Source organism: Cebus imitator, unplaced genomic scaffold (assembly GCF_001604975.1).
Source record: "Cebus imitator isolate Cc_AM_T3 unplaced genomic scaffold, Cebus_imitator-1.0 Scaffold102, whole genome shotgun sequence".
NCBI lineage: Eukaryota > Metazoa > Chordata > Mammalia > Primates > Cebidae > Cebus > Cebus imitator.
The window spans coordinates 2,755,114-2,772,678 of record NW_016107417.1 but is presented as its reverse complement, the minus strand read 5'-3'; the positions used below and the strand labels follow the sequence as shown (position 1 = coordinate 2,772,678).

At 49.5% G+C, this 17,565-nt stretch overlaps 2 protein-coding genes across 8 annotated transcripts; one reads left to right on the top strand and one right to left on the bottom strand.

Moving 5' to 3' along the window:
• Nucleotides 1-2,162: 2,162 nt before the first annotated feature.
• Nucleotides 2,163-10,339, top strand: KAT5 (lysine acetyltransferase 5). Of its 6 annotated transcripts, none has more exons than XM_017537431.2 (14): nucleotides 2,163-2,441; nucleotides 2,541-2,607; nucleotides 2,930-2,998; nucleotides 3,087-3,223; nucleotides 3,515-3,670; nucleotides 3,760-3,834; nucleotides 3,944-4,018; nucleotides 4,979-5,227; nucleotides 5,305-5,394; nucleotides 7,396-7,536; nucleotides 7,618-7,711; nucleotides 9,318-9,477; nucleotides 9,606-9,687; nucleotides 9,780-10,339. In XM_017537431.2, the coding sequence occupies exons 1-14, from the start codon at nucleotides 2,430-2,432 to the stop codon at nucleotides 9,912-9,914; spliced, it is 1,542 nt and encodes a 513-aa protein (XP_017392920.1). In that variant the 5' UTR covers nucleotides 2,163-2,429; the 3' UTR covers nucleotides 9,915-10,339. The 6 variants fall into 6 exon arrangements, with proteins under 6 accessions (XP_017392920.1, XP_017392919.1, XP_017392922.1 ...); XM_017537430.2 differs by having other exon boundaries at nucleotides 3,488-3,670; XM_017537433.2 differs by lacking the exon at nucleotides 3,515-3,670.
• RNASEH2C (ribonuclease H2 subunit C) lies at nucleotides 8,359-11,667 on the bottom strand. 2 transcript variants are annotated; one of them, XM_017537434.2, is made up of 4 exons: nucleotides 11,331-11,574; nucleotides 10,981-11,153; nucleotides 10,785-10,904; nucleotides 8,359-9,154 (listed from the first exon to the last, which is right to left on the bottom strand). In XM_017537434.2, the coding sequence occupies exons 1-4, from the start codon at nucleotides 11,500-11,502 to the stop codon at nucleotides 8,963-8,965; spliced, it is 657 nt and encodes a 218-aa protein (XP_017392923.1). In that variant the 5' UTR covers nucleotides 11,503-11,574; the 3' UTR covers nucleotides 8,359-8,962. The 2 variants fall into 2 exon arrangements, with proteins under 2 accessions (XP_017392923.1, XP_017392925.1); XM_017537436.2 differs by having other exon boundaries at nucleotides 8,383-10,545; nucleotides 11,331-11,667.
• Nucleotides 11,668-17,565: the final 5,898 nt, after the last annotated feature.

Genomic DNA, 17,565 nt, shown 5'->3' with positions numbered 1-17,565 from the left:
AATTTTCATGTCACGAAATATTATTCTTTTGAACTCCTTACCTCAAGTAATCTGCCTGCCTTGGCCTCTCAAAGTGCTAGTGTCAGAGGTATGTGAACCAGAGCAACTCTATCTTGAATACAAGCTAGGTAAAATGAGGCCAAGACGTACTGGGCTGCATTCCCAGAGGTTAAGGCATTCTAACCCACAGGATAAGACAGAAGGTCAGTACCAGGTACAGGTCATAAAGACCTTGCTGATAAGACAGGCTGCAGTAAGGAAGCCGACTAAAACCTACCAAAACCAAGATGGCCACTAGAGTGATCTCTGGTTGTCCTCACTGCTGCACTCCCACCAGTGTGCCATGACAGTTACCAGGGACATGGCAACGTTAGGAAGTTACCATATATGGTCTGAAAAGGGGAAACATGAATTATCCATCCCTTGCTTAGCATGTCATCAAGAAATAACCATAAAAAATGGGCAACCAGCAACCCTCAGGGCTGCTCTATGGAGTAGCCATTTATTATTCCTTTACTTCCTTTTTTTTTTTTTAGATGGAGACTTGCTTTGTCACCCACGCTACAGTGCAGTGGCTTGATCTCGGCTCACTGCAACCTCTACATCCCGGGTTCAAGCGATTCTCCTCAGCCTCCCAAGTAGCTGGAACTACAGGCGGCTGCCACCACGCCCGGCTAATTTTTGTATTTTTAGTAGAGACAGGGTTTCACCATATTGGCCAGGCTGGTCTCAAACTCTTGACCTTGTGATCCTCCCACCTCCAAAGTGCTGAGATTACAGGTGTGAGCCACCCCGCCCGGCCTCCTTTACTTTCTTAACAAACTTGCTTTTACTTTACTCTATGGACTAGCCCTGAATTCTTTATTGCACAAGATCCAAAAACCCTTTCTTGGGGTCTGGATTGGATCCCTTTCCAGTAACACTGGGATTATAGGTGTGAGCCACCATGTCCAGCCACCTTTGAGGCAGGAAAATAGGATCCAGAGGCAGGGAACATATATAAGGCCGATTCACACGGCCGATTCACACTTCAGCAATGACAGGAAATATCCTCTCCATAGGGTGTACTCCCTAAATGACTTTGTAACTTCACTTCATCCTCTTCATTTACATACGACGGATCCGAAGTAACCAATGGAATCCTCCAGAGGGTAATTAAACTTCAAAAAAATTCTGTAACTGGGCCCTTGAGCCCCTATGCTAGGCTGGCTCCCACACTGGAGTGTACTTTCATTTCCAATGAATCCGTTCATTCTTTCCTTGCTTTGTGCATTTTGTCCAAGAACCTGGACGTTGTCTACCGGTGACACCTTGACCGTTTGGAGGATTATTCATTGACCTTTTGTAGAATGTTTCTCAATTGGGATATGTCTGATGTTTTTCTCATGGTTAGACTGGAGGTAGCTGAGATTACAGGTGTGAGCCACCACGAACAGCCTGGCCTCGAAACCCTGTTTAAACAAAAATTAGCCAGACTTGGTGGTGCGCATCTATAGTGCCAGCTACTCCCGAGCCTGAGGAATCTGAGGCGAAAAGATTGCTTGATCTCTACTAAAAATACAAAATTTAGTTGGGCGTGGCAGCCCGCGCCTTTTGTCCCAACTACAGCGGAGGCTGAGGCAGGAAAATCGCTTGAACCCAGGAGGCAGAGGTTGTAGTGAGCCGAGATCGCGCCACTGCTGCAGAGCGAGACTCCATCTCAAAAAAAAATGCTCTATAAATGTCTATTGAATGAGTGAATGAATGCATTAATGAATGGATGGGTGCTCTTTCTTATTCTGAGCTTGCCATGACAAATGCCTGAACCCAGGAGGCGGAGGTTGTGGTGAGCCGAGATCGCACTATTGCACTCCAGCCTGGGTAACAAGAGCGAAACTCTGAAAAAAAAAAAAAAAAGAAAAAAAAAAGCGTAGTATATAAAATAAACCTAGGAATCTTCCCTGAATCCTCCTACCTACGGAATGAAGTCCACTGACTTGGAAGAGCGTTGAAGCCCCTCTAAAGCCACTCCCTTCCTCCAGCCTCTCGGCCTCTAGCTCGGCACTAGCAGTTCACTCCTGGCGACACCTCCCGCTGCCACGAGGAGACGCCCCAGCACTGCCCTCTGTCAAACCCCAAACAGTATTGACACGTGACCCGCTCCGCATCCACGTGACCAGCGTCGCACCCGGTGGGCGTCAGGTGACGGGCTCAGTAGTTCTCCAATCGCTGTGCACGTTGGGGGGGGTTTCCACTTAGGGCTCGGTCTGAGGCTTGTAACACCACATTCTCCCCCCAAGCCACAGGGGCAGTCTTGCCGCTAGCAGCTGGGTGGCGGTGTCTCTCAAAGGTCTTCTATAGGGGCTTCGTGAGCCCCTAGGCTGCAGCGCGCTCGGTTCCGGAAGTGACGTCTCCCAGAGGGGCCGGAAGTGGCAGTGGAGGGAGGGAAGATGGCGGAGGTGGTGAGTCCGGTGCCCGGGGCGGGGCGGAGGGAGCCAGGGGAGGTGGGTAGAGCCCGAGGCCCCCCAGTAGCCGACCCTGGCGCCGCGCTGTCTCCCCAGGGGGAGATAATCGAGGGCTGCCGCCTACCCGTGCTGCGGCGGAACCAGGACAACGAAGATGAGTGGCGTGAGTGACGTCGGGGGGCGGGGCTAAGGAACCTGAGGGCGAGGGGCGGGAGGGAGTCAACTGAACCCCCGGGATGGGGAGGGGCCTCTGGAATTATGGGGCGGGCGAGGCTCAGACACTCCGACGAAGGGGCGTGGCTCTTAGCTGCTCTGAGAGGTACAGGGAGGGGTCCGGAAATGGGTGGCACTTGTGACTGAAGGAGGCTTGGATGAGACCTTCCAAGTGCTGCACCTTAGGGATCCGGCCTGGGGGTGGAGGTAGTGGAAGGGTGGAGTCTCATGGCCTGGCCCGTCTAAGTCCCCTGCCTATGCTATTCCCATAGCACTGGCCGAGATCCTGAGCGTGAAGGACATCAGTGGCCGGAAGCTTTTCTACGTCCATTACATTGATTGTGAGTTCTGGGCCTAAGGTGGGGGCAGCAGGGTAGGGTTGGGGGGCAGTCTTTGGCATTCCTTCCTGAGCCATCCCCACTGCTACAGTCAACAAACGTCTGGATGAATGGGTGACGCACGAGCGGCTGGACCTAAAGAAGATCCAGTTCCCCAAGAAAGAGGCCAAGACCCCCACCAAGAACGGACTTCCTGGGTCCCGTCCCGGCTCTCCAGAGAGAGAGGTGGTGAGTAGGTCCCCCACTTCACCTCTTCTCTCCTGCCTCCTATTTCTCTTATCTGTTGGCATTTAGGGGCTCCTGGATGGGCAGGAGGCGGCATCCTCTTATCCTGACTTCAGCTTGCAAAAGATGGGGGCCAAATTGCATATGTAGCTCCCAGAGTCCAGTAGTTAGTCCTGTGTCCTTCAGAAGGCAGAGGGTGGGGTTTGATAATTTTGAGCTGAGGGGCCCCTCTTCCCCTTCCCCATCCCACTGCCATCCCCGCCCCAGAGGAAGACCCTGGACCTATCTCTACAGCCGGCCTCGGCCCAGGCCAGCGGGAAGACCTTGCCAATCCCGGTCCAGATCACACTCCGCTTCAACCTGCCCAAGGAGCGGGAGGCCATTCCCGGTGGCGAGCCTGACCAGCCGCTCTCCTCCAGCTCCTGCCTGCAGCCCAACCACCGCTCAACGGTACCCTCAGCAATTCCAGGGACCTTGCTTTCTTCTCAGGTCCCACCTTCTCTACCTTCTGACCCACCTTTGTTGGTTTCTCTCTGCAGAAACGGAAGGTGGAGGTGGTTTCACCAGCAACTCCAGTGCCCAGCGAGACAGCCCCAGCTTCGGTTTTTCCCCAGGTGAGTTCCCCAAACCATTCCTTGTTCCTTTCCTCTCTTTTACCCTCTGGTGGCCCTTTTCAGGCTCATCTCACAGTCATCTCTTCTTTTCCTGCTATCTCATCTGCAGAATGGAGCAGCACGTAGGGCAGTGGCAGCCCAGCCAGGACGGAAGCGAAAATCAAATTGTCTGGGCACTGATGAGGTGGGTCTGGGGAGCAGCAGAAGGGAGCTGCGTGAAAAGGAAGGGATGCAGGCAGGGTGGAGAGTTAGTTAGTGATCAGTTTAAAAATGAAGGGTTGGTGGGCATGGGCAGGGCCAGTGTTGGTAGGATTAGGAGCCAGGCAGAACGTGGTTTAAATGAATCACTGGGGCCGGGCGCCATGGTGCACACCTGTAATCCCAGCACTTTGGGAGGCCAAGGCGGGTGGATCACCTGAGGTCAGGAGTTTAAGACTAGCCTGGCCAACATGGCAAAACCTCATCTCTACTAAAAATAAAAAAATTGGTAGGGCACAGTGGCTCACACCTGTAATCCCAACTCTTTGAGAGGCCAAGGTGGGTGGATTATGAGGTCAAGAGATTGAGACCATCCTGGCCAACATGGTGGTGAAACATGGTGAAACCCCATCTCTACTAAAAATAAAAAATTAGCTGGGCCTGGTGGCACACACCAGTAATCCCAGCTACTTGGGAGGCTGAGGCAGGAGAAATGCTTGAACCTAGGAGGTGGAGGTTGCAATGAGCTGAGATCACACCACTGGCACTCCAGCCTGGGAAAAAAGTGAGACTTTGTCTCAAAAAAAAAAAAAAAAAATTAGCCAGACATAGTGGCAGGCACCTATAATCCCAGCTACCCCGGAGACTGAGGCAGGAGAATCGCTTGAACCCCGGAGGTGAAGGTTGCAGCGAGCCAAGATTGCGCCACTGCACCCCATCCTGGGCGACAGAGTGAGACTCCATCTCCAAAATGGTCATTGGGTGATCTTTTTCCACATCATCAGTCCCTTAGAGTTTCAGATGTTATGTCTGGAAATTGGGGATCATAGTACCTCCCCTATAGGGTTGCTGTTAGGCTTGAAGGAAACCTGTTGAAGCGTTGTGAGCTGTGGTGTCCTGCTGAGCTGTTTCTTCTAACCTGGTGTCTTCCACTCGCCCCGGGCAGGACTCCCAGGACAGCTCAGATGGAATACCGTCGGCACCACGCATGACTGGCAGCCTGGTGTCTGACCGGAGCCACGACGACATTGTCACCCGGATGAAGAACATTGAGTGTATTGAGCTGGGCCGGCACCGCCTCAAGCCATGGTACTTCTCCCCGTACCCACAGGAGCTCACCACATTGCCTGTCCTCTACCTGTGCGAGTTCTGCCTCAAGTACGGCCGTAGCCTCAAGTGTCTTCAGCGTCACTTGGTATGAGGGGTCCAGGGAGGCTGCCTTCCCAGCACCCTCCACCTTGCCCTCATCCCTGATCCTCCTCTCTCCCCCAGACTAAGTGTGACCTACGACATCCTCCAGGCAATGAGATTTACCGCAAAGGCACCATCTCCTTCTTTGAGATTGATGGACGTAAGAACAAGGTTAGTGCCTGAGAGGCAGTGGGGCTGTGGGGTAAAGTCAAATGACAGTTTCTTCTTGCTTAGGAAAACTGACTAGTCGAACCAACAGATGGGTGCAGCCCATTTTTATTGAGTTCCTGCTGTCTGGCAGGTGCTGGTAGCCAGGAATGAGAGTGTCTGTTCTCTGACAGCTTACAGTCCATGGGGAGACAGACATACCAACAACCGCTTAGATTCCAGTGTCGTGTCATGAAACCGAGAGTAGGTTAGCAGGACCCAAAGGAGGTGGTCAGCAGAGCTTTACAGAGGTTAACTTTGAGCCTTGACATGGATGACAAAGTGGCTGAGGGAATTTCTCGCAGTGGCATTCTGAGGAGTAGGCATGGATGCACAGAGATGGTCTTTGTGAAAGGCAAAGATCATTCTGGCTGAGAGGCAGAGAAGGGAGGATGAGGGAAGACTCTTACAAGGGACAGAGCTCAGGTGATGAAGATGCTGCATTAACCACCATTCTGTAATTATTAATGTGGACCTGGGCATCCAAGTGGCAGTACCCAGCAGCAGGTGGTTAAAAAGCAATTTCTGGCTGGGCAAAGTGACTCACACCTGTAACCCCAGCACTTTGGGAGGCTGAGGGGGCCAATCACTTGAGCCCAGAATTTCAAGACCAGCCTGGGCAACATGGAGAAACCCCATCTCTGCTAAAAATAAAAAAAAAATTGGCTGGGTACAGTGGCTCACTCTGGAATCCCAGCACTTTGGGAGGACAAGGTGGGTGGATCACAAGGTCAGGAGATTGAGACCATCCTGGCCAACATGGTGAAACCCTGTCTCTACTAAAATACAAAATTAGCTTGGTGGCATGTGCCTGTAATCCCAGCTACTCGGGAGGCTGAAGCAGGAGAATCGCTTGAACCAGGGAGTCAGAGGTTGCAGTGAGCCAAGAATGCACCACTGCACTCCAGTCTGGTGACAGAGCAAGACTCTGTCTCAAAAATAAATAATAAAAGAACCTAGTGTGATGGTGCACATCTGTAGTTCCAGGCACTCAGGAGGCTGAGTTGGGAGAATCACCTGAGCCTGGGAAGTCAAGGCTGCAGTGGGCCATGATTGCACCACTGCACTCCAGCCTGGGTGACAGGAGTGAGACCCTGTCTCAAAAACAAAAACCAAAAAACCCAGTGTCTGAAATGCAGAAGTTGTGTGCAGAAATAAAGCAGCATGATTCATAATTTTGCTGGGGTAACCCCTAAGGCAGTTATTTTGTTAAATTCCAGAATTCTTTAACTGTCATAGAATTGGAGATCAGTTCCCAGAAGGTGTGACTATGGATGTAGAATGTTAGTTTTTTTTAGCAGCTAGACTCCCAAGATTGTCAGAAAGGGAGAGCTCTCAGAAGCTGTGGTTGGAGTCTGACTTTGGACACATTAGTTTGTTGACTGCTGTCCAGCACTTTGGGAGGCCAAGGCGAGCAGTTCATGAGGTCAAGAGATTGACATCATCTTGACCAACATGGTGAAACCCCATCTCTACTAAAAATAGAAAAATTAGCCAGGCATGATGGCACATGCCTGTAGTCCCAGCTACACTGGAGGCCGAGGCAGGAGAATCGCTTGAATCTGGGAGGTGGAGGTTGCAGTGAGCTGAGATCATGCCACTGCCCTCCAGCCTGGGCAAGAGAGTGAGACTGTGTCTCAAACAAAAAAACAAAAATGTTAAGGGGCAGTTGGAGTCTCTGGGTCAGGCTTAGAGGTGTGCGGAGCAAGGCAGGGAAAATTGTCCAACTCAGCAGGGAGGCACTCAGACACCATCACACCTCTGGTGCACAGGTTTTTCAACATTGAGGAGCAGCCCTGCCTCAGCTGCGGGCTGGTGGAATGGGTCAGGCCCTGCCAGGGAGGAACACTTACCACCTGTCCGCCTGGGGCAGAGCACAAACGGTGAAGCTTCTGGTCGACCCTGAACCACTGACCAGGCTCAAGGCGGGGTACCCAGAGTGGTGACAAGCCTTTTCTCTTGCAGAGTTATTCCCAGAACCTGTGTCTTTTGGCCAAATGTTTCCTTGACCATAAGACATTGTACTATGACACAGACCCTTTCCTCTTCTACGTCATGACGGAGTATGACTGCAAGGGCTTCCACATTGTGGGCTACTTCTCCAAGGTCAGTGCCCACCCAGGCTGTCCCTGTGCCCTGTCCTGAGCCAGGTCCCTTCCCTCACACTCACCTGTCTCCGTTTTCCAGGAGAAGGAGTCAACAGAAGACTACAATGTGGCCTGCATCCTAACGCTGCCTCCCTACCAGCGCCGGGGCTACGGCAAGCTGCTGATCGAGTTCAGTGAGTATGTGTGCTGCGGCCAGGGGGTAGTGCGCCCGTCATCGGTGCCTCACAGGCAGATGTGCCGGGCTACTGTGATTCCCATCCCTGGGTGTGCAGCCCAGTCTCTAGGGGAGCCAGCCAGGAATAACGGTGGCACTCTACTGGGGTTCTTTCCATTCAGGCTGACTGCCCTGCTCATCTGGGGTAGGTTCTCAGCCCCACAGTTTGCTCCTTGGCCAACGTTCTAAGTGCCACTCAACTGACTTATATGCTCCCGTCAGGGGCCATGGGCAGAAGGTTAGTGAGCCGCTGGTGCTCATGTATCTGGTAACGTGTGCCATGATACAGGTCCTTGGGCAAGGACCAGTGGTTAATGTCCGCAGTTTTCCCCTGAGCCTGGCAGGCAGGTGTACAAAATGCTGTTAACAAACAGATGTAAGCATGGATTGCTCTTTGTGTTCAATGAGGTCAATCTCTTAAAGCCAGAGGGACTCTGACCTTCATCACACATGGGCTCTTCAGCGCCCTCCCCAACCCTGAGCCCCCTTCTCCCTTCCAGCCTCTTACTCTCCATCACCCCCCATTCTGTCTACATCACCACTCACCAAACCCTTGGAATAACCAAGCTCTGACCTTGGTGACAGAAGTCCTAGCTGTTTGCCTGGTGAAGACACAGTGGCTTTACTTGATCAAGGTTATGGCCCATTGGAGGAATTTTATTGGTTAAATGATGCCCAGATGGGGTCACATCCTCAGGAACTTCTCAGCCTGGTAGCACAAGTGGATGCTTGAAGAAACTCAGTCTAAGTCCGTCTTGGAGCTCAGACCACAATGGAGATGGGATGTGGGTGGGATCACACGGGGCTAAGGTCCATTATGAGGCTGGTTATAGCTGAGGGTGAGGAAGGGCTTCTAGTAGTAAAAAACATTCCAGGTCCCTGACTGGGGAGAATGAAGACCCTGCCAAAGAGGTGTGAAGCCACCCAGGCCTGTGCAGGGTCTGAGGATCTCACTGGGCACTGCTTCCCACTGCTCAGCTGTCTGCACGGGTTGGAGGGTGCGAGCCGCTGTCGGGCCAGTTACACTGGCTCTCAGGAATGGTCTCCCCGTCTCAGGAAGCACCTTGGTGCACCTTCTCTCCTTGCATCCTCACAAACACCCAGTCAGGCCACTCAGGTCTTAAAGCAGCTCACACTTCCAAGATCCCAGGTAGGAGGACTGATTTGACTGAGAATTCAAGCCTCCTCAGGCCTGGATCAGAGATGGGAATCAGTCCCTACTTCCTTCCTCACATGCCCAGACACCAAGCCTGGGATGGCAAAGGAAAATTGGAGGCACTTTCTTCCCATGAGCCATTTTCTCTGCATCCCCTGCCCATAAGCCTTCACCGGCTTTTGGTCTCCCTTGTTGACTACAGCTGTTCCTCTCAGTGCCCTTATACCCTCCACTGTGCTCAGCACACTGGGGAAGAGTGAATACATGATCATTAGTTCTTCCTGAGGGCACAGAAGTGCCACGTGGCAGGGCCACTGTGGGAACTAGGCAGCCTGCCTTGGTGACCTGTTTTCAAATGTTGCTTATGTTCATCTGTGACCTCTTACCCTCTCCTGCTCCATTGCTCTAGGCTATGAACTCTCCAAAGTGGAAGGGAAAACAGGGACCCCCGAGAAGCCCCTCTCAGACCTTGGCCTCCTATCCTATCGAAGTTACTGGTCCCAAACCATCCTGGAGATCCTGATGGGGCTGAAGTCGGAGAGCGGGGAGAGGCCACAGATCACCATCAAGTGAGCCTGGCCCCGCCTACCTGGGGGTGCATGGCTGGCCTGTCTGTTCCCGGGCTTTCTCACTCTCTCCTGGGGTTCCTGGGGACAGATGAAGGTTCTCAGGGGACCTGACCTTTGCCCTCCCACAGTGAGATCAGTGAAATCACCAGCATCAAGAAGGAGGATGTCATCTCCACTCTGCAGTACCTCAATCTCATCAACTACTACAAGGTAGGGAGGAAGGCAGGGGGAGACAGGTGTGTGGAATGCAGAGTGGAGGCACCTGTGGGCTGACCACTTGCTGGTCCGTCTCCTCTGCCCAGGGCCAGTACATCCTCACACTATCAGAGGACATCGTGGACGGGCATGAGCGGGCCATGCTCAAGCGGCTCCTGCGCATCGACTCCAAGTGTCTGCACTTCACTCCCAAGGACTGGAGCAAGAGGGGGAAGTGGTGACCAGGCACTGCCCACTGCAGTGGCAAGACAGCAGCAGGACTGGGGCTGATAGCCCGCCCTGCCCCGCCCCCACTGCAACTCCCACAAAGCACTCTAAGGGAGATGGGGCTGAGGACAGCTCCAAAAGGAGGGGACAGGCCTAGCAGGGGCCCACTGGTGCCCAGCACCAAGGCGAGCTCAGGGCTCAGGCCAACTCCAAGGTCAGCTGGCTACAGGCCCAGGCCTGCTCTGAACCAGGGACCAGAGGGAGCCAGGCAGCTGTGTACAGTGAGATGGGGGGTGGGGGAGCTCTGTACAGAGGACTGGTATTGTAAAAATTCCTTTTGTAAAGTAGAAGTTGGGGGTGGGGTGGGTGCTGGCTGCAGAAGATTCTGGCCTTTCTTACCCCCGTTGCCCCTGGCAATAAATTGTTTCTTTATGCCAGAGCCCTGCAAGGTTCTTGTGGGAAAGGGGCTCATGCTGGCTTAGGGGCTCTAAGGCGCGCAGACTCAGGTGCTATGAAGAGCTTCTTTATTGGGGTGATGAAATCAGTGGCTCCAAAGTGAAGAACTGGTTTACTGCTGTGAAGGACGGGATCGCGGCTTTTAATTTCAAGCTCTGGTTCTCAGTCCTCGGGCACCTGTGCGTGAATCTGCAAGAGGAATCGCCTCTGCTGTTTGGCTTGTAAGACAGGGCGGCAGGCTGACCCCCACACCCGGGGAACCACCCAGCTGTTCAGAATAACCCCTTCAGGACATGCGGGGAGCCGCGGTTACCACGCACTACCTAGTAGAATCCTCCAGGCTCCGTCTGCCCTACTGTGCTCCTCAGCCCGTGTTCCAAAACTCCACCCAGGGCAAGATCCAGAAAGGGGGCTCCTTGTGTACTCACTGCTGCTGCGAGGCTGGGCCAAGTTAAGGCCCCACGCACTTTGGCATCCGGGCCAGGGATGGTCTCCAGGCCCCACAGGGTGAAGCGGCTGAAGCTGGCAGTGGCTGCGATGAAGCGGTCCTGGGGAAGGGGGCGGCTCAGCATCGGGAATGCAGCTCCCGCCCGCACCCTCTTCCTACCCTATCCCTTTGCTCACGAAGTCCCGCTCCAGCGGCTCCTCTTCTTGGTCGTAAGTCCCGGAATCCCGCGAGGGATCCGGCTTCCCCATCAACCCCTCCTCTTCCGTCACCATCACGTATCCCACGACGCCGGGCGGCACCGCCACCTCCTCGCCCCGCAGACTGCGGCCCCGAAACGAGACTTCGAGTCCTGGAGCAGGAGGCGCAGGGCCTCAGGCAGGGACCCATGCTGGGCCCTGCGAGGCGAGCCCAGGGCTGCCCTCCCGCCGCCTCCGGGTGGACCTTGACCCCCAAAAGCTCAGACGATGAAGAGCGCGCGGGCCGGCGCGGGGGCTGCCGGGAGCTGTAGTCCGGCCGCAGCGCTCACCCTCAGGGCCCTGGCAGATGGCAGGCGTGAAGAAGCGCCCCACCGGGGCGGGCCCGTCCATCGCGACCTCGCAGGGCAGCAGGTGCAGTGTGGCGGGGGCGGCGTCGCGCAGCGTGGCGGGGCGCAAGTGGACGCGGTGCCTCTCGATTGCTACCTCGTCGCCGCTCTCCATCCTCGCTCCAAGGCGACGCTGGTGCTCGCCGGCTGAGGCTGAAGCTGGCGCGGAAAGCGCGCAGGGGCTCTTGGGAAGCCGCTGCGGAGCCTCACGGGAAGTGTAGTTCCCCCTACCCCCAACGCTTTCCCTGCAAGCCTTGCCTCCCTGGGTCCAAGTCCCAGGGTTTTCTCTCTTCTTTTTTCTTTTCTTTTCTTTTTTCCTTTCCTTTCCTTTCCTCTTCTCTCTCCTCTTTTCCCCCTCCCTTCTCCTCCCCTCCCCTCTCTTCCCCTCCCCTTCCTCTATCCTGTTTTTTTTTTTTTTTTTTTGGACACAGTCTCGATCTGTCTCCCAGGCTGGAGTGCAGTGGTGCGATCTTGGCTCACTGCAATCTCTGCCTCCTGGGTTCAGGGGATGCTCTTGCCTCAGCCTCCCAAGTAGCTGGGATTATAGGCACGCACCACACCAGGCCTTGCTAAGTTTTGTATTTTTAGTAGAGATGGGGTTTCATCATGTTGGCCAGGCTGGTCCCGAACTCCTGACCTCAGGTGATCCGCCAGCCTCAGCCTCCCAAAGTGCTGGGATTACAGGCGTGAGCCACCGCGCCCAGCTGAGTATTTTTCTTTTTTTGTTTTTAATGACCCATCGTTGTAAAAATCTGAAACGATTCTGAAATGTACTCTTTTTATATTGGTTGGTAGGTATTTATTTTTAGTTTACTAAGAACATCAACCCTTTTCTCAAATGCATTGAAAATGTTTTATCTGTGGTCTGTCTGTGTAAAGGTGATTTTTGCTGGACAAAGACTTATTTTTGTTGTTGTTTGTCTGGTTTTTTAGACAAGGTCTCACTCTATCACCCAGGCTGGAGTGCAGTGATTTGATTGGCTCACTGCAGCCTCGACCTCCTAGGCTTAATTCATCCTCCCATCTCAGCCTCCTGTGTAGCTGGAACCACAGGCCTGTGCCACCATGCAGCTAATTTTTATGTTTTTGGTAGAAGTGGAGTTTTGCCATGTTGCCCAGGCTGGTCTTGAACTCCTGGACTCAAGCAATTTGCTTGCCTTGGTCTCCCAAATCATGCTGGAATTACAGGTGTGAGCCACCTTGCCCAGCACAAAGACTTACTTTTTTGTAGTCAAATTTATCAACATTTTTCATGTCTTTTAGATTTCACAATTCCTCTCTCTTTGGTTTCTCAACTCTTCTCTAATGTTTATTTGTTCAGATACCCAACTTAGATGTATTTTTCAAGTTCTCACATAAACTTACACAAAACTGGAAATTTAGATTTAAATTGCATTTAATTTATACATCCCTGGACATCTGGGAGCTGGCCTTAGTATTCTGTTGAACATAAACAATTTCAGAGAACATCAGCATTGCACAAGGTCACTCTGTGACCGCGAGGGAGCAAGACAGAAACAGAACCACTCTATCCTCACATCTGAACGCTGGCAAAGGTGAGCACTGTCCAAACCACAAAAGGCACAAAACATCCCTGTTTCTCTCATAAGAAAGTGACTGTTGTTTCCTTACCAAGTACAGCATTAGCCTCCATCTAATCTCTCCTTCTGGGTAAGATTCGTTGATAGTCTGTCATAGCCATACCCCTGTTTCTGACAACATCCAAGCCAGAGAGAAGCCTGGCTTCCCTAAACCCTGACAAATCACTGAACATGGCCAGTGATTTATCCTCCTCTTAAGTCCTTTTAAGTCCTTAAATCCTCTTAATCCTTAAGTCCTCTTAAATCCTCCTCTTAAGTCCTTTCTAGCACCCTCTTACTGAAATGCCCCAGAGTGCAGGAGTAATAAACCCAGTTTGTTCAGCTGAAGATGTATTCCTGGTGGTCTATGGCCGGAGTGGCAGATTAGTTTAGAAAAAGGCTCACTTTAGTTTTCTATCAATAATAAAATACATAATTCCATTTTTTCACATCTCCTTGTATATCTGTATGGTTTGTTCACATAGAAGAGATATTAATAGATATTGTAAAGTTTATTTCTTCCTAGTTTATATTAAAATTTGTTTCTATTAAAAATTGAGGGGCTGGGCATGATGGTTCACATCTGCAATTCCAGTGCAGAGGGAGGAGGATTGTTTGAGGCCAGGAGTTTGAGACCACCCCAGGAAACATAGCAAGACCAGCCTGGCCAACATGGTGAAACCTTGTCTCTACTAAAAAATACAAAAATTAGCTGGGTGTGGTGGCGCATGCCTGTAATCACAGCTGCTTGGAAGGCTGAGGTAAGAGAATCTCTTGAACCCAGGAGGTAGAGGTTGCAGTGAGCCGAGATTGCACTGTTACACTCTAGCCAGGGGCCACAAGAGCGAAACTCTGTCAAAAACAAACAAACAAAAACCATTTTTTTGATTTTTAATTTTTTTCTTTTTTTGACACAGGGTCTCGCTCTGTCACCCAGGCTGGAGTGCAGTGGTGTGATCTGGGGTCACTGCAGCCTTGACTCCCAAGCTCAAGCAATCCTCCCACCTTAGCCTCCCAAGTAGCTGGGACTACAGGTGCATGCCGCTATGCTTGGCTCATTAATTTCTGCATCTTTTGTAAAGACGGGTTTTCGATCTATTGCCCAGGCTGATCTCAAACTCCTGGGCTCAAGCAATCTGACTGCCTCAGCCTCCCAAAGTGTTGGGATTACAAGCATGAACCACTGCACCGAGCAGTTTTTTTTTCTTTTTTTTTTTTTTTGAGACAGGTCTTGCTCTGTCACCAGGCTGGGGTACAGTGGCATGATCATGGCTCACTGCAGGTTCAGCCTCCCAGGCTCAAGTGACCCTCCTACCACAGCCCAGCTAATTTATAAATTTTTTGTAGAGATGGGGTCTCACCATGTTGCCCAGGTTGGTGTTGAGCTCCTGGGCTCAAGCAATCCTCTCACCTCAGTTCAAAAAAAAATTTTTTTTTTTTTTGAGATGGAGTTTTTTTGTGTGTGTGTGTATTTTTAGTAGAGACAGGGTTTCTCCATCTTGGTCAGGCTGATCTTGAGCTCCTGACCTCAGGTGATCCACCTGCCTTGGCCTCCCACAGTGCTCAGATTACAGGCATGAGCCACCGTGCCCGGCCCAGATCATATTTTAAAATTAAGAAATGTACCTTGTTTTTAAGACATAATGAATGCTATTGCCCACTTAATATAGTACAGTGTAAATATAACTTTTGTAGGCACTGGGAAACCAAAGAATTTGTGTGATTAGTATCACAATATTAGTTTTATTGTGGTTGTCTGGAACCAAATCCCTACTGTCTCCAAGGCCTGCCTGTATACTACACGGTACTGTAGGTCTCTTGTAATAGAGTATTCCCAGTTCCTGCTGTTTATGATGCCCTTGATATTCACTTCACTTGTTCATATGCTATCATCCAATTCATTGTTGCTATTTTAAATTTTTTTTCTCTTTTCTTTTTAGTTGACAACACTTGTACATATTTGTGGAATTAGAGTGAAATTTCAGTGTGTATGCAATGTGTAATGATCAAATCAGGGTGATTAGCATATTCATCACCTTAGACATATATCCTTTCTTTGTGTTGTCAACATTCAGAATCCTCTCTTCTAGTTTTTGAAAATAGACGCTAAATTATTGTTCTTGTTTTTTTATTTTTTATTTTTTTTTTCTTTATTATGGGCAGTGTCTCACCTCGAGGTGGACCACCCACTGCTCCCAAGATCCAACTACCAGCTTTTTACACTAAATTATTGTGAATTGTATCCACCCTACAGTGATAAATAGCACTAGACTTTGCTCCTTCCACCTAAGTGTAACTTTGTATTTACTGGCTTCCTCTCCCTGTCTTCCCCTCCCCTACCTTTCCCAGCCTCTAATTATCCCAATTCTACTCTCTACTCTCTAATGAGCTCAGATTTTTTTAGCTCTCAGATATAAGTGAGAAGATGGGATATTTATATTTCTGTACCTGACTTATTTCAGTGAACATAATGTCCTCCCGGCTCCACCATGTTGTGGCAAATGACAGGATTGCCTTCTTTTCATGGCTAAATGCTATTCCACAGTCTATATGTACCACATTTTCTTTACCCATTCATGTGCTGATGGACATTTGCGTTGATTCCATCTCTTGGTCATTGTAAATAGAGCTTCAACAAACATGGGGGTGCAGGTATGTTTTTTATGTATATAAAATACATATTGTTCATTATATATTACATATATAAAGTATAATTATATAATGTAATATACCTATTATATATTATGTTATATGTGTTATATATTATAATGTATAATATATTTTGTATAATATGTAAATACATAATAAATGCAGATAATATGTAACAGTATATTATAAATTATGATTTATGTGTATAATTTATATGTAAATTATATTGTATATCATACATTATACATAATTTATATATGATATACAATGTATTATAATTATATAATTTATGTATGATATACAACATATTATAATGTATAACACAATATGTAATATAGAATAGATAATAGATAAAACAAATATATACTATATAGTTTTTGAGAAAGGTTCTTGCTCTGTCACCCAGGCTGGATGCAGTGGTGTGATCATGGCTTACTGCAGCCTTGACCTCCTGAGTTCAAGTGATCCTCCTGCCTCAGCTAGGACTACAGGTGCACATCACTGCACCTGTTTAATCTTTAAACTTATCTTCAATATATTGATGTCAGTTTCTTTGGATAATATCCAGTGGTAGGATTGCTGGATCATATCATAGTACAACTTTTAGTTTTGTTTTTTAAGAACTTCTATACAGTTTTTCATAGTGGCTGTACTATTTTACATTTCCACCAACAGCGTATGAGTTCCCCTTTGTCTACATTATCACCAGCATTTGATAATTTTTGCCTTTTTGATGATAGCCATTCTGACTGAGGTAAGATGGTATCTCATTGTGGTTTCAATTTGCATTTTCCTGATACTTAGTGATGTTGAATATTTTTTCACATACTTTTTGGCCATGTGTATATCTTCTTTTAAGAGATGTCTGTTCAGATCATTTTCCACTTTTTAAATCGGATTGTTTGGCTTATTTTGCTGTTGAGTTGTTCAAGTTCTTTGTATATTCTCAATATCAGTTCCTTTTTTGGATGAATTTGGAAATATTTTCTCTCATTCTACAAGTTATTTCTTCATTTTGTTGATTGTTTCTTTTGCTGTGCAGAAGTTCTTTAATATAGTCCCATTTATCTATTTTTGGTTTCGTTTACTGTGCTTTTCTTTCATTTTTTTTTTTTTTTTTTGAGACAGAGCAGATTCTCGCTCTGTTACCTGGGCTGGAGTGCATTGGTGCAATCTTGGCTGGCTACAACCTCTGCCTCCTGGGTTCAAGTGATTCTCCCACCTCAGCCTCCTGAGTAGCTGGGATCACAAGTGCATGCCACCATGCCCAGCTAATTTTTGTATTTTTAGTAGAGAGAGAGTCTTGCCGTGTTGGCCAGGCTGGCCTCAAACTCCTGACCTCAAGTGATCTACCTGTCAAAGTGCTGGGGTTACAGGCGCGAGCCACCATGCCTGGCCCTTTGCTGGGCTTTTGGAGTTTTACACACAAAATCTTTTCCTAAACCAATATCTTGAAGCATTACTCTATATTTTCTTGAAGTAGTTTTACAGTTTTGGGTCTTATATCTAAGTGCTTAATTCATTGAGTTAATTTTTTTATATAGTGAGAGACAGAGGTCTGGATTAATTCTGCATATGAATATCCAAAATGAATATTTTCCCATTGAAAAGGGTGTCCTTTTCCTACTGTATATTCTTGGCACCTTTGTTGAAAATCATGTGGCTGTGGCCAGGCATGTTGGCTCACGCCTGTAATCCCAGCACTTTGGGAGGCAGAGGTGGGCGGATCACGAGATCAAGAGATCGAGACCAACCTGGCCAACATGGTGAAACCCCGTCTCCACTAAAAATATAAAATTATCTGGGCGTGGTGGTGCGTGCCTGTAGTCCCAGCTACTTGGGAGGCTGAGGCAGGAGACTCACTTGAACCTGGGAGGCAGAGGTTGCAGTGAGCCTAGATCGCACCACTACACTCCAGTTTGGCGACAGAGCCAGACTGCATCTCAAAA